General features: G+C 22.9%; 6 protein-coding genes across 6 annotated transcripts in view; 1 reads left to right on the forward strand and 5 right to left on the reverse strand.

Moving 5' to 3' along the window:
- Positions 1 to 677: 677 nt before the first annotated feature.
- DDB_G0268784 (hypothetical protein) lies at positions 678 to 4,108 on the reverse strand (the record flags this gene model as incomplete). The annotated part of the gene is made up of 6 exons (XM_641871.1): positions 678 to 871; positions 1,871 to 2,090; positions 2,202 to 2,409; positions 2,485 to 3,218; positions 3,323 to 3,566; positions 3,708 to 4,108. The coding sequence occupies 6 exons, from the start codon at positions 4,106 to 4,108 to the stop codon at positions 678 to 680; spliced, it is 2,001 nt and encodes a 666-aa protein (XP_646963.1).
- Positions 4,109 to 5,350: 1,242 nt separating this feature from the next.
- DDB_G0268786 (hypothetical protein) lies at positions 5,351 to 7,315 on the reverse strand (the record flags this gene model as incomplete). The annotated part of the gene is made up of 1 exon (XM_641872.1): positions 5,351 to 7,315. One exon carries the CDS (start codon positions 7,313 to 7,315, stop codon positions 5,351 to 5,353), a length of 1,965 nt encoding a protein of 654 aa, XP_646964.1.
- Positions 7,316 to 7,622: 307 nt separating this feature from the next.
- Positions 7,623 to 8,203, reverse strand: DDB_G0268998 (hypothetical protein; the record flags this gene model as incomplete). Its single annotated transcript, XM_641873.1, has 2 exons — positions 7,623 to 7,876; positions 8,134 to 8,203. The coding sequence occupies 2 exons, from the start codon at positions 8,201 to 8,203 to the stop codon at positions 7,623 to 7,625; spliced, it is 324 nt and encodes a 107-aa protein (XP_646965.1).
- Positions 8,204 to 8,698: 495 nt separating this feature from the next.
- Positions 8,699 to 9,888, reverse strand: DDB_G0269000 (hypothetical protein; the record flags this gene model as incomplete). Its single annotated transcript, XM_641874.1, has 2 exons — positions 8,699 to 8,824; positions 8,911 to 9,888. 2 exons carry the CDS (start codon positions 9,886 to 9,888, stop codon positions 8,699 to 8,701), a joined length of 1,104 nt encoding a protein of 367 aa, XP_646966.1.
- A 375-nt stretch (positions 9,889 to 10,263) lies between these two features.
- Positions 10,264 to 13,384, reverse strand: DDB_G0269086 (alpha/beta hydrolase fold-1 domain-containing protein; the record flags this gene model as incomplete). Its single annotated transcript, XM_641875.2, has 3 exons — positions 10,264 to 12,978; positions 13,165 to 13,197; positions 13,319 to 13,384. 3 exons carry the CDS (start codon positions 13,382 to 13,384, stop codon positions 10,264 to 10,266), a joined length of 2,814 nt encoding a protein of 937 aa, XP_646967.2.
- A 793-nt stretch (positions 13,385 to 14,177) lies between these two features.
- The window catches only part of DDB_G0268788 (hypothetical protein), a gene marked incomplete at both ends in the record, with an annotated part of 1,317 nt that continues 227 nt past the window's right edge, over positions 14,178 to 15,267 (forward strand). The window contains one exon of the mRNA XM_641876.1: positions 14,178 to 15,267. This exon is cut by the window's right edge and continues 227 nt beyond it. Within this exon, the coding sequence (XP_646968.1) occupies positions 14,178 to 15,267 (1,090 nt within the window).

The following is a 15,267-nucleotide window of genomic DNA, read 5'->3' on the forward strand; positions in this document are numbered from 1 at the left end:
GCAAAGCCGAAAACGACTGTAAAAAGAAGAAAAAAAAATTGTACTTTTTTTTCTGTTTTTTTTTTAATAGATTATTAATTCTAATAATTTTATTTTTTTTCATTTTTTTTTTTCATTTTTTTTAATTATAAAAAATAAAATTTTTTTATTTTTTTTTTTAATTATAAAAATTTGATTTTATAATTTTCATTTAAATTGTAAATTAATTTTATAAAATTTAATAAATACTTTTAAAACAAAATTCATCAGTGACTGGAATTGATTCAATAATTTATATTTTTTAAAGCTTTTTTATTTAAACCATAAATTCCATTTTCAAATTTTTTTATTGCTCTAAATGTTGAAATTTTTTTATTGCTCCTAAAAATTGTTTTTTTTTTTTTTTTTAGGTTTTAATTTACCAAGATTTATTTTAAAAAAAAAAATTTAAAAAATAATAATATATTTTTGTTAGTATTTTAATAATTAATAATTTTTTTTTTTTTTTTTTTAAATTATTAAAAATTTGATTTTATAGTTTTGATTTAAATTGTAAATTAATTTTAAAATATTTTAATAAAACACTTATAAAAAAAATTCGTCAGTGATTTAATTTTATCATTATAATTTATAATTTTTAATTCTTTTTCATTTAAACTATAAATTCCATTTTCAAATTTTTTCATTGTTCTAAATGTTTAAATTTTAGAAAAAATTGGAAAATATACTTCGACTTGTTTCTCAATAATATGAATAACTTTAACTTCAATGCCAAGTTCATGTAAATGACAACCAAATAAAGTATTTAAATCATGGCAAACTGATCCTGAATTATTAATCAGCAATTCCCTAATAACAATATCAATTTCTAATGATAAAGTTCCGCCTATAACTATAATTACAAAATGGAAAAACCGTTGCAAATCTTAATTGTAAGAATTCAATATCTTTTAAAGATTTTATATATTTAAATTTAATTTGTTAAATATTAACTCTTTAATATTAATATTTTTTTCTATACAAGTTTTTCATATTGAATTATAATCCATTTTATTTTTTATTTGATATTTTTAAAATATTTTGGAAAATAAAAATTTCAAAAAATTTTTTATTTTATAAATCACAATAGTAGTTATTTTTAAAATTAATTAAAAAATATATTAAAAAATATAATATTTATTTGTGAAAAATAAAAAATTAGGTGTTAATTTTTGAAAAAAAGGTGTTTTGGGGTGTAAAAAAAAAATAAAAAAAATAAAAAAAAACGTCAACCCCATACAAATACAAAACACCTTTTTTTCGACACCTAAATTTTAATTATTCACGTTTAAATTAAAAAAAAGTCTTCATTATTTGCACACGTGTGCAATAATAATAAAAGTCAATAAAAAACAAATTAATTTGAAAAGGATCTCAAAAATTTAATTTTGAAAATTTAACCCTTTCATTTAATTCGGATTTTATAAAACGCGTTAACTATTTAATTATAATCGTAAATAATTATTTGTTTAAAGTTTTTTTTAAAATTTTAAAAGAGAAATTTTTTTTTTTTTTATTTTAATTAAAATTGTTAGATTGGAGATTTCAAAAAAATGATAGATTAAATTAGGAATAGTGTGCAAGTTAGAAAATTAGATCTAAATTTCTAACTTTTTGTTTTTTATTTATATTTTTTTTTTTTTGTTTTTTTTTTTAAAAAATTAATACCTTAAATTTGTTATTTGTTTTTCAGATTTTAATTTTTATTTGTTATTATTTTTTTAAAATATTAATTTTAATTAAATTATTTTTGAGATATTTTTAATTATAATTTAATTAAATTTTTAAAATAATAAAAAAAAAAATAAAAAAAAATAAAAAAAAGTATTGTTTTTTGGTAATACCTATTTACTTTTATTTAATTCCTTTTTATCTGTTTTTTTAGTATAATAAATAAGGAAAAGCCCAATAATAACTGATAATAAATTCAAAGCAAAACTTAAAAGGAAAGAAACTTCGAAACAATGATTACCATAACATTTACTATCAACTGAATTTTCTGAAAGGCCATCATAAATTTTACTACTAACTGTACTAAAAATTAAAGAACCAGATGCTGAAGATAAAGCCAACTATAATAATAATAATAGTAATAATAAAAATATGTTAGTTTTTTATTAATTTATTTTTTAAAAAAAAAAAAAAGTGCAATAGTTAATTGAAAAAAAAAAGTAAATACATACAAAACCGAAATTAAGACCAAATCTTCTTGGGCCAAATCTGAATGATGCTAATAAAACCATAATTGAAACAATTCCACCATAACCAATACCAGTTAATATAGTAGCTGGATAAAGTAATGGTTTTAATTCAAAAGCACAAATTAAATGAGTTATTGTAAGAACTAAACTTGATAAAACAACACACCAAAATCTTGAAACTCTCTTTGATCTATTATTAATAAAATGATTAAAATTAATATTGAAGTTTTTTTAATTAATTTATATATATTTATAATATACATACATTAAATCCGATAAAAATCCCATTCCAACTCTACCAATTAAATTACCAATTGAAAAAACAATAACTAAATTACTATGGACTGAATCTGATTCTTTCATTGCTTCAGCCATAATTGCAATATTATTTAAAAACATAATACTTAAACCACCAGCAAAGAAATAAATTATCCATAAACCCCAAAATTCAATCATTTTTAATAATTTAAAACCTGAAATATCTCTTTTACCATCTAAAAAGTTTGGAATAGAAGTATCAATTGAATTTTGATTATGTGATGATATTGTTGAATTTGAATTTGGTTGTTGTAATGATTCTGATGAATTTGAAGAAGATGATGATGATGATGATGAGGATATTGAAGATGATGAACCATCCAAAACAAATTTAGATTTAGTATCACTATTACCACTACCTTCTAAATTACTTTCTTCATCTTTTGAATTTATAATTTTTAATGGTTTTTCTTTATTAACTTCATCATTTTCATTTTGTTGTTGTTGTTTTTGTTTATCATTTTCATCATCATCTTGATTACTATGATTAAGTATTTCAGGTTCTTCAACACCTTCAATTCTAACGAGTCTTACAATATATGTAGCAATTAATGATACAATTGATAATAGAATAGCCATAAATAATAAATATCCACCCAAATCATCTTCAAAGAATAATTTATAGATTAAACTAAACACAGCAGCTGATAATGCAAACATTCCACATAATATTCCACTAATCTAAAATTTTAAAAATTAATAATAAAAATAATAAAATTAATTAATATATTATAAAAATCTCTTAATTTTTAATTTTTTTTTAATTTTTTAAATTTATAATTTACCTTTCCTCTATGTAAAATATTATAGTTATGAACATTTGCAACAACACATGCAGTAAAAGTTCCATATGATGATTGACCAATTAAAAATAAAAAGAATGCTAATAATCCTACACTACTTGAAATGTGACCCTTTACAAGTGCCCAAACCCCAGTACAACCAATTACATATAATACAGTTGCTAATGCATTTGTAAAAAATGGTCCGAAAAAATCGAAAAATAATCCAACTGTAAGACCAATATACCTATAATTTTATTATTATTATTATTTTTTTTTTTTTTTTTTTTTTTTTTTTTTTTTTTTTTTTTTTTTTTTTTAAAAAAGGTAAAAATTAGACAATTAATATTTTATTAAAAATTAAATATAATATAAAATTAAAACTTACATTCCAACATCACCCATTGAAATTGCAAGGGCAATATCAGTTTGAGAATATCCTAATGTATCTCTAACTTCATTTGAAATTGTACTAAATCCATACAAAGTTCCAGAAGCTAAAATTGCAAAAATACCCCATGCCAATGACAAAATACGTTGAACTTTTACATTTTTAATAAAATGTGGAGGTTTATAAAATCTATGTAAACTTTGATCTTTTTTTGGTTTAATTTTTTTATTTTCTTTAATTGAAATTTCAGTAGATTCTAAATTATTTGATTTTCCATTATTTCCAAAACTATCAACACTTTCACCCAAGGACCTTTCTTCCAACTCTAATTCCTCTGTAGTAACAGAATAATTTGAATCCTTCAGTTTATTTAATGTTGGATTTATTTCATTTGTCATTTTGATTTTTTTTTTTTTTTTTTTTTTTTTTTTTTTTTTTTTTTTAAATTAAATAATACCTTTAAAACTTGAAAAAAGAACTACTTTCACATTTAATTATTTTTAGCTCTATTTTTTTTTTTTATTTATTTATTTATTTATTTTATTTTATTATAATTTTTTTTTTTTTATTTTTTTTTTTATTTTATTTTTTTTTTATTTTATTTTTATTTTATTTTATTTTTATTTTTATTTTATTTGTTTGCGAATAATTTTTATTTTTTTTTGTGTTATTTGTTGTTATTATTTTTTTATTTTTTTATTTTGAGATTTAATTTTTTTTTTTTTATTTGTTTTTTTTTTTTTTTATAATTTTACATGTATTAATAATATATAGTTGGTTGTTGTTATTATTATTACTATTTATTTTTTAATACTTTAACAAATAATAATAATAACTTTGATTAATTGGATTAAAAAACAAGAAAATGTCAAAAAAAAATTTCTTTTTAATCATTTCCCAATTCGGTTGTTCAAAAAAAAAAAAATAAAAAAATAAAAAAAAAATAAAAATAGATACTGAAAAAAAAAAAGAAAAAAACTTTTTAGAAAAGAAAAGGAAGATCTGGATTTCATTTATTAATTTGGATATTATTATAATTTACATTTAATTTATTTTTTTATTCATATGAATAAAAATTTATCTATTTTTTTTAATTTAATTTAATTTAATTTTTTTTTTTTTTTTTTTTTTTTTTTTCATTTTTTAGTTTTTTTTTGTTTTTTTTTTTTGTGGTTATTTTTAACTGTTTTTCGAAATTAATCTTGAGCGGTTTGAAAAAAAAAAAATTCCAAATTTGTATATTTTAAAAGAGATGAAGAGTGTAGGCAAAATTCGAAAATATAAATTTAGATATACATGATTCGGAGGAAAAAAAATAAAATAAAATAAAATAAAATTAAATAAAAAAAAAAAATAATTTGGATCCGAAGCAGTATTGAAGCAATATCAAGTTTCCTGGTCTGAAAATAATTTCAATTAAAAAAATAATAACTGATCATAAATAAATAAATTAAAAAAATAAATAAAAAAAAAAGTGTTCTTTGGAATTTGTAAAGTTTTTATTATATTAATTATATTTTATTATTATTATTATTTTTTATTTATTTATTTATTTATTTTTTTTTTTTTTTTTTTTTTTTTTTTTTTTTTTTTTTTTTTTAAAAAAAATTATTATCCAGTTTTAAAATAAGTTAGTTTGTTTAATTTAAATTATTTTTTGGTTTATATTGATCTAATAAAATTCTTATAATTGGTTGTTTACGAATTTCTTCACGAATTAAAGAAGGTGAAGTGAATTTTCCAGAAGCTAAAAGTAAAGCAACTGGAACTATTGATTTTACTTTTGATTCATCACAAAATTCAATATGACGATAAACTGGTAACTCTTTAATTTCTATTGGTAATTCAGAGGTTGTATTAATTGAATAAACTGAACGTAATAAGAATTGACGTGCCATCTCTTCATTATTTAAATCCATTATACTATTTATAATACCACAAGATCTAAAAAACAATTTATTATTTGTTAAACCTAAATCAATCATTCTATTACCATAGACTTTACCAGCCAATACAAATCCACCAGTTGTTAATGAATTTAAAATGCATTTTAATGAAATTTCATTAAAACATGGTAACCCATTTAAAACTTGATTATTTGTTAATTTAATTTTAATTAAATTTATATTTTTTTTAAGTAATTCATCTTCTTGATGATTTGTTCCTGGAAACTGTTGTTCTTGATTATTAATAAAATAAAGTAAATGAATTGATTGATTTTTAAAATTATCATTTAAAATTGGTAAAATTTCAGATTTGAATTGATTAAATTCTTCATTTGATGAAATTGAAATTACTATAGTATCATTTGAATTTGAATTTTTTAAAATTGTTTCCAAGAAATTTGATTGTGATATTTTATATTGTTCAGATACTGATGATAAATCACCATCACGATTTTCCATAACTTTCCAACCACTAATTTTTTCATTATCATCACCACCACCGGTACCATTTTGATTCATTAAAAAACCACAGACATCTAATGGACGAGCACCAAATGTTGGTAAAGTTTCAGAAGCATCAATAAATCCAACAATACCTAATGATTGTGGTGCTAAATAATATAAATGACCAATTTTTGATTTTAAACTATTACCAACATTATCAATAATCTTTGAAATTGATTCAATATTATAATAAGTTTCACGTAATGTAATTTCATAACTTTTTAATATTAATTTTAATTTTTCATCATCATCATCATCATCATCATCACCATCATTATTATTATTATTATTTAATAATGTTAATGGAAATTCAATTGATTTCCATTTATTTAAAACTAGTGTAAAAATTAATTCTAATAAAATTTTAGTACCAGTACCAGATTTCATTCTAGTTGAACCAGTTAATGGTTCTGGACCAAAGATTGGATTTAAAATGAAATAATCTAATTTTTCATTTTTAGAAATTTGTAATTCTCTTTGTTGATTTAATTGAATTACAATATCATTAAATGAATAATCCCATTTTTCAATTTTAATTTTTCTAGCCAATTCAATTGGATTAAATCCCATTAATGATATAATATGTTGTTGTTGTTGTTGTTGTTGTTGTTGTTGTTGTTGTTGTTGTTTATTTAAATCTAATAAATATTTTAATTGTGATGCAACATATGGTGCACTGAAACCACAAGTTACACCAATATAAACTAGTATTTCTTTTTTATTGCTTTCAGATTGACCGATTTGTGATTTAATATCTTTTAATGCTTGATCAATATTATCTTCAGCACCTTCCATACCAACTGTTAAACATAGATCACCACCTGCAATTAAATAATTGAATCTAATTGAATTTGTGAATCCTTTCTCTTTGAGAATTTTATTGAATGAACGTGATATGAAGAATGCTAATCTTCCACTTGTACCTGCACCTGTTGTAACAACGTTAATACTATAACCTTGATTTAATCTATCAACAATTCTATCTACTAATGATTTAATCTCATTTTGAATAGATTGATCATTCAATGATTGATAATCTAAATATCCTGAAAAAATTTGTGAATCACATTGTCTTAATAATCTAAGTATTCCAACACTATTAACTTTATCTAAATCTTTTGTTAATTCATTTATTCTTTCTGTTATTGATGTCATTTTTTTTTTTTTTAAAAAAGTAATAAGTAAACAATATTAAAAAAAAATGAAAAATGAAAAATGAAAAATGAAAAATAAAAACCAAAAAAAAACAATCAAAATAAAAAATTAAAAAAAAAAATAAAATAAAATAAAATTTAAAAAAAAAAAAAAAAAATATCTTTGGTAATTGGTGATATGGTAATAAAATTTATGCTAAAAAAGTAGTAGACCCCAATTTGTTGGGATATAAAAAAAATTAATAAATTTAAAAAAAAAGAATATCAGTTTAATAAAATTAATATTTGTATAAAAAAACAACCCACAATTAAACCTTTATATCACAATATTTTTTAACAGGTTGACAAGTTTGAGAAATTTCAATATTTTGATAAGATGGAAACATTGGTGATGGAGGTTGTGGCTCCATTGCTAAAATTTGTTTAATTGATTTATAAGGTTTTATTTGACTTTCTGTTGGAAATGAAAAATTGTTATCTTTAAATGGATAACTTCCTACATTACCACCACCACCACTATTTGAAGGTGAAAATGTAATGGAAGCGGTACTACCTAGAAGGACTTATAATTTAATTTAATATGATAAAAGATTTATTTTTTTTTATTAATGTTATTAAAGGAAATATATATAACTTTTGTATTTAATTTAATAGTTTTTAGAATTTATTTATTTATTTTAATTATTTTTTCATTTTTTCTACTAAAATATTGTATATTAGTTTAGTTTGGTTGATCCAATTTAATTGCTCTTTCAAGAGAATATAACCCTTTTCACTTGAGAAAATTTTTTTGAATTCATTTTTTCATAAAATTCCTACCTCTCCAATTTATCTGGACCCAATTTACTTTGATATTTTGGAAAATTTTATCTTTTTCTTTTAATGCCATGGAATACTCAGAGAGAGCTTCTTCATGTTCTTCAACAGTTTCGGTTAGTTTTTTTTTTTAATTCATCTCTTTCTTTTACTACGATTTTATATTGTTTGTCGAGTTGGAAAATAATTAAAATTTTAATAAACAAGTAAAGAAATCTGAATTTAAATAAAGTATAATTGGAATACAACATAAATCATAAATAAAAAAATTGGAATTTTTGCAATGTAAATAAATTACATAACAATTACATCCATCAATCTATTTCTATAATGATTATGTTTATTTTCCCTTGATGTGAACTGTTGCACGTTCATTTTCCTGCAGGTGGGGAATTGGAGATTTAATTCGTATTTTTGGTAATTGGTGATATGGTAATAAAATTTAAACTTTAAAAAAAAATATATTGGTAGACCTCAATTTGTTTGGATATAACAAAAAATGAATAAATTTAAAAATAAACAAAAATTCTGTTTATAAATCTTTTTTTTTTTTTTATTAATTTCATATTTATCTATAACCACTCTTTCTTAAACCTAAATAACTTTGTTTAACATTATCTGTAAAAGAATGAATTAATTGATAAACTGATGAATCATAATATCTTAAAGATGATGTTGGGTCAACATAATTTGACTGAAAAAAGAAAAAAAAAAAAAAAAAATTAATATCAATTTTATAAAATTAAGATTAATATTAATTGAAAAAAAAAAATAACTTACAATTAAACCAGTTATATCACAATATTTTTTAACAGGTTGACAAGTTTGAGAAACTTCAATATTTTGATAAGATGGAAACATTGGTGATGGAGGTTGTGGTTCCATTGCTAAAATTTGTTTAATTGATTTATAAGGTTTTTTTTGACTTTCTGTTGGAAATGAGAAATTGTTATCTTTAAATGGATAACTTCCTTCATTACCACCACCACCACTATTTGAAGGTGAAAATTCTGATGTCAACTTTTTTCTACCTGGTTTCTTTTTTGGTGTTGAAATTGTTAATGGTGTTGGTGGTACTGATACATTTGGTGAATTTGTAGGTTTCTTTTTATTATTATTGACTGGTATATTATTTAATGATTTCTTTATTGGTGTTGATTTTGAATTTGAAATTTTCTTTTTTTTTATTACTTTTTTATCATCAATATCACTTGCATCACTTGCATCTTCTTCATCTTCTTCTTCATCACCTCCACCACTACCCTCTTCATCACCTTCTTCATATTCATCACCTTCTCCATCCTCATAATCACCTTCTCCATCATCTTCATTATATTCTTCTTTACTATTATTTGAATTAACTTCATCTCCTATATCTACATCTTCTGATTCATCTTTATTATTATTACTATTATTATTACTACTACTACTATTATCATCAGATTGATCTGTATTTCTTTTTGTTGGTGTTAATGTTGAAGCAGGACGTTTTAATGATAATTTTACTTTAATTGAAGCAGGTGGTGGTTGTGATGGTGGATTCTTACCACTTGCTTTTGATATTGGTTTTGATTTTGTTTTTGCTACTTTTTTTTTATTTGATGAATCTGAATCTGATGCTTCATTATCATATAAATCATCAGTTGTAGTATTTGTTTCTTCCTCTTGTTCACCATCGCTTTCACTATTTTCACTTCCTGAAAAAAAATTCTTATTTATTGGTTTTCTACTCCTTTTTCCATTAAGTGTATTAACCATTTTATATATTGTTTTAAAAATATGTATATATGTATTTGTTTGGTTTAAATAATAATAATAATAATAATAATAATAAAAAAAAAAAAAAAAAATGAAAAAATAAATAAAAAAAAAAATAAAAATAAAAGTAAAAAATTTCAAAAAATTCCAAAATAAAAAAAAAAAAACAAAAATTACAAAAACAAATAACTGCTGATTTAAATAATTTGATAAAATAATAAATGTTTTAAAATTTATTTGAACTAATTATATATTTTTTTTTTTTTCATTTTTTTGTAAGTGAGATATGGATTTTTTTTTTTTTTCGGATATTTTTTGGATATTTTTTTTTTTTTTTTTTTTTGGAAAGACTTGGAAAAAAAAGACTAAATTAATTTATTTTCTTCCACCTTTACCTTTACCTTTTTTACCTTTACCTTTGTTGTTATTATTATTGTTGTTTGGTTTTTTTGGTTGGTTAGCGTTGGTGGTAGTTTGTTCAGTGGTAGTATTAGAGGCTTCATCGACTTCTTCACCTTCTTCGGTTTCTTCTTTGTTTTCAGTTTCAGTTGGTTTAGCTTGTTCAGTGGTTGATTCTTCTACTTTGGTTTCTTCTTGGACTGGTTCTTCAACTTTGGTTTCTTCTTGAACTGGTTCTTCAACTTTAGTTTCTTCTTGGACTGGTTCTTCAACTTTAGTTTCTTCTTGAACTGGTTCTTCAACTTTAGTTTCTTCTTGGACTGGTTCTTCAACTTTGATTTCTTCTTGAACTGGTTCTTCAACTTTAGTTTCTTCTTGGACTGGTTCTTCAACTTTAGTTTCTTCGGCAGCTTTTTCAGCGGCGGCTTCAGCTTCTAATCTTTCTTTTTCGGCTTGTGCAGCGGCGGCAGCTTCAGCTTCTAATCTTTCTTTTTCGGCTTGGGCAGCAGCGGCTTCAGCTTCTAATCTTTCTTTTTCTAAACGTTCAGTTTCTTCTTTTTCTAATCTTTCTTTTTCGGCTTGGGCAGCGGCGGCAGCTTCAGCTTCTAATCTTTCTTTTTCAGCTTGAGCAGCGGCAGCTTCAGCTTCTAATTTTTCTTTTTCAGCTTGAGCGGCAGCGGCGGCTTCAGCTTCTAATCTTTCTTTTTCAGCTTGAGCAGCGGCGGCTTCAGCTTCTAATTTTTCTTTTTCTAAACGTTCAGCTTCTTCTTTTTCTAATCTTTCTTTTTCGGCTTGAGCAGCAGCTTCAGCTTCAGCTTCTAATTTTTCTTTTTCAGCTTGAGCAGCAGCAGCAGCTTCAGCTTCTAATCTTTCTTTTTCGGCTTGTGCAGCAGCGGCGGCTTCAGCTTCTAATCTTTCTTTTTCAGCTTGAGCAGCGGCGGCTTCAGCTTCTAATTTTTCTTTTTCTAAACGTTCAGCTTCTTCTTTTTCAGCTTGAGCAGCAGCGGCGGCTTCAGCTTCTAATCTTTCTTTTTCGGCTTGAGCAGCAGCGGCGGCTTCAGCTTCTAATCTTTCTTTTTCAGCTTGAGCAGCGGCGGCAGCTTCGGCTTCTAATCTTTCTTTTTCGGCTTGGGCAGCAGCGGCAGCTTCAGCTTCTAATTTTTCTTTTTCAGCTTGAGCAGCGGCGGCAGCTTCGGCTTCTAATTTCTCTTTTTCTAAACGTTCAGTTTCTTCTTTTTCTAATCTTTCTTTTTCAGCTTGAGCGGCAGCGGCGGCTTCAGCTTCTAATCTTTCTTTTTCAGCTTGAGTAGCAGCGGCGGCTTCAGCTTCTAATTTTTCTTTTTCTAAACGATCAGCTTCTTCTTTTTCTAATCTTTCTTTTTCAGCTTGAACGGCAGCGGCGGCTTCAGCTTCTAATCTTTCTTTTTCAGCTTGGGCGGCAGCGGCGGCTTCAGCTTCTAATCTTTCTTTTTCAGCTTGAGCAGCAGCGGCGGCTTCAGCTTCTAATCTTTCTTTTTCTAATTTATCTGCTTCTTCTTTTTCTAAACGTTCTTTTTCAGCTTGAGCGGCTGCTGCTGCTTCTTGTTGTTGTTTTTCTAAATTTTCTTGAGCTTCCTTTTCATCTTTAATTCTCTTTTCTTCAGCTTCTTTGGCAACTCTTTCAGCCTCTTCCTTTTCTAAACGCTCTTTTTCTAATTTTGCTGCTGCTTCTTCTTTTTCTAAACGTTCTTTTTCTTCTTTTTCTTTTGAATCATCAACAACTGGTTCTGGTTTTGATTCTTCAACAACTGGTTTTGATTCTTCGACTACTGGTTTTGATTCTTCGACAACTGGTTTTGATTCTTCAACAACTGGTTTTGATTCTTCAACAACTGGTGAAGAAGTAGTTGTAGTAGTTGTAGTTGTTGTAGAAGTAGTAGTAGTGTTAATATTTGATGATGGTGATTCATTTTTAGCATTTTCAATTCTTTCTTTAATCCATTCTAAAATATAAGTAACAAATTCTTCTTTAGCAAATTCATTATGAACTTCATGATACATATTTTCCCAAAGTTTTAAAGTTTTATCGACAGTTGATGGAACACGATCATAGAATTGTTGTGAAGCTTTTGGACAAGTGATTTTATCATCATTAGCGTGAACCAATAATAATGGAGTATCAAATTGTGGTGCTAAATCAATGAGTTGTTCAGAACGTTGTAACATCCATTTAGCCATACCCAATGAGATTTTATTGTGAACCAATTTATCTTGTTTATATTCGTTTACGACTGCAGAATCTTTAGAGATTAAAGTTGGATCGATTGAATTGCTGATGGTCCATGATGGCATGAGACCACCCAATAAATTACCCATACTAAGTTTGACACCTGATACTTTGATTGCTGGTTTAATCAATGGTGATGTAACGATACAACCTGCTGGATGGTGATCTTTCTTCTTTAAATTGTAATGAAGTGCTAAACAACCACCAAAACTATGACCATAGATAAAATGTGGTACATCGGTTTCAGCTGTTGATGCAATTAATTGAATATCTTTTAATGATTGTTCGAGTGATGGTGAATGACCTCTAACACCACTTGAAATACCATGACCTCTTTGATCGAATGCATTTACTTTAATACCTTGTTCTGCAAATCTACTAAAAACATGTTCATAACGACCACTATGTTCACCTAAACCATGAATCTAAATAATAAAAAGTTTTTTATTAAAATTAAGTTACACATAAATTTTTTTTTTTTTTTTTTTTTTTTTTCCCTCTTAATTTTTTTTTTTTTTTTTTTTCCCACGAATCTCAAAAATAAAAAAAAAAAAAAAAAATAATGAAAAAGAAGGGGTGAAGGGGTTTATTATTGGTTTTAAAAAACTTACCATGGTAACTGTGGCAATTGGTTTAACTTTTGGCTATGAAATATAAAAATAAATTATTAAGAAAATTAATATCCATGCATTATTATTTGAATTTGAATTTTTTTTTTTTTTTTTTTTTTTTTTTTTTTTTTTTTTTTTTTATAATATTACTTACAGTCCATGTTCTAAGTGATAAAGTTTCTTTATCAGATGTTAATAAATTACTAACTGATGATGTCATTTTAATTTATTATTTTCAATATATGTGTTTTATTTATTTTCTTTCTTTTTTTATTTTTTTTATATTTAATTTCTTTATTCTTTTTTTATGAAAAACACACACAAATTAATCTTATCTCTTTTTTTTCAGAATATTTTTTTATTTGAAAAGTTAAAAAAAAAAAAAAAATTAAATTAAAAAGGGAACTAAACTTGTAAGAGACAATTTTAATAAAATAAAAAAAATAAAAAAAAAAAATAAAAAAAAAAAAAAATTATTGACGAAAATAAAAAAATAAAAAAAAATTAAAAAAAATTAATTTTTTTTTTTGGCGAAAGTTATTTCAAATAAATAGTTTTTGGATCAAAATAAATATATATTTTAATTCCAAAAAAAATAAAAAAAAATAAAAAAAATAAAAATAAAAATAAAAAAAAAAAAATATTGATTTCTTGGTTTCATTAACGACCTTTTTATATTTTCAATTAAATCTCATTCTATTTCAATACCAAACACACATTTTATTTAAAATCTAAAATAATCGAAGTAATATGTTAAAATAAAAAAAAAATAAAAAAATATTTTAATTAAAAAAAAAAAAAGTAATAATAATAATAATTTTCCTAATAATTATTCATTATAATTTATTCCATATAAATTATCAAGTTCAAATAACTTAAAATTCCAGAATATAGATTTTATTTTTTTTTTTTTTATTTTTTTTTTTTTTTTTCTTTTTTTTTTTTTATTTTTTTTATTTTATTTTTTTTTTTTTTTTATTTTTAAAACTTTTAATCAAAAAATAAAAATAAAAATGGCAGATATTGAAGATTATGGTATTTTTTTTAAATTAATTAAAAAAGATTCAAATAATAATAATAATAATAATAATAATAATAATAATAATAATAATAATAATAATAAAGTATTTTTTAAAGTTTGGAGAAATGTTGTATTAAAATTAAATATATTAGGAAAATTAAGATTATTAAAGGAAAATTATAAAAAGTCATTCTCAAGTTTTAGTGAATTGGATAATTATATATATAAGGATTATATTTCAATTATTTATTTAAGTGAAAATAAAAATTCAATAAATCTAAGTAAATTACCACACTCAATTACAAAATTACACTTTAAATATGATTTTAATAAACCAATTATTTCAATCTCAAATAAAGCAACAAATTTAACAACAATAATCTTTGGTGAATCTTTTAATAATTCATTATGTAATTTACCATTATCTTTAACAAATTTAAAATTTGGTAATAATTTTAATCAACCTATAGGAAATAGTAATATTAATAGTAAATTATTACCAGATTCAATTAAAACACTTGAATTTGGTGATGATTTCAATCAACCATTATCATCATCATCATCACCATCATCCTCTTTAATTTATTTACCATCATCTTTAACATTTTTAAAATTTGGTAATAAATTCAATCAAAGATTAAATATTGGTGACTTTTTATTATTACCACCAACAATAGTTCATTTGGAATTTGGTAATCAATTTTACAATGGTCATGAAACAAATACATCAATTGACTTTAATCAAAATTTTATACCAAATAGTGTTACATCAATTGTTGTTGGTGATTTTTTCAATAATAGTTTTCAACATGATCTTGATGGTGGTGATGGTGGTGGTGGTATTGAATCACTATATAAAAATAAAAATATAACTTCATTTAGTTATTGTCCAAATTTTAATAAACCAATAACACCAAATTCAATTCCTGAAACAACAATATTTTTAAAATTCTCTGCAAGATTTAATCAAATAATTAAATATGGTGATATTCCAAATAGAGTAAAATATATTACGTTTGGAAATGATTTCAATTTACCATTAATTAGAAATGATGATAGTAATAATAATAATATTAGTGTAT

The sequence above is a fragment of the Dictyostelium discoideum genome (assembly GCF_000004695.1).
Source record: "Dictyostelium discoideum AX4 chromosome 1 chromosome, whole genome shotgun sequence".
Classification (NCBI taxonomy): Eukaryota; Evosea; class Eumycetozoa; order Dictyosteliales; family Dictyosteliaceae; genus Dictyostelium; species Dictyostelium discoideum.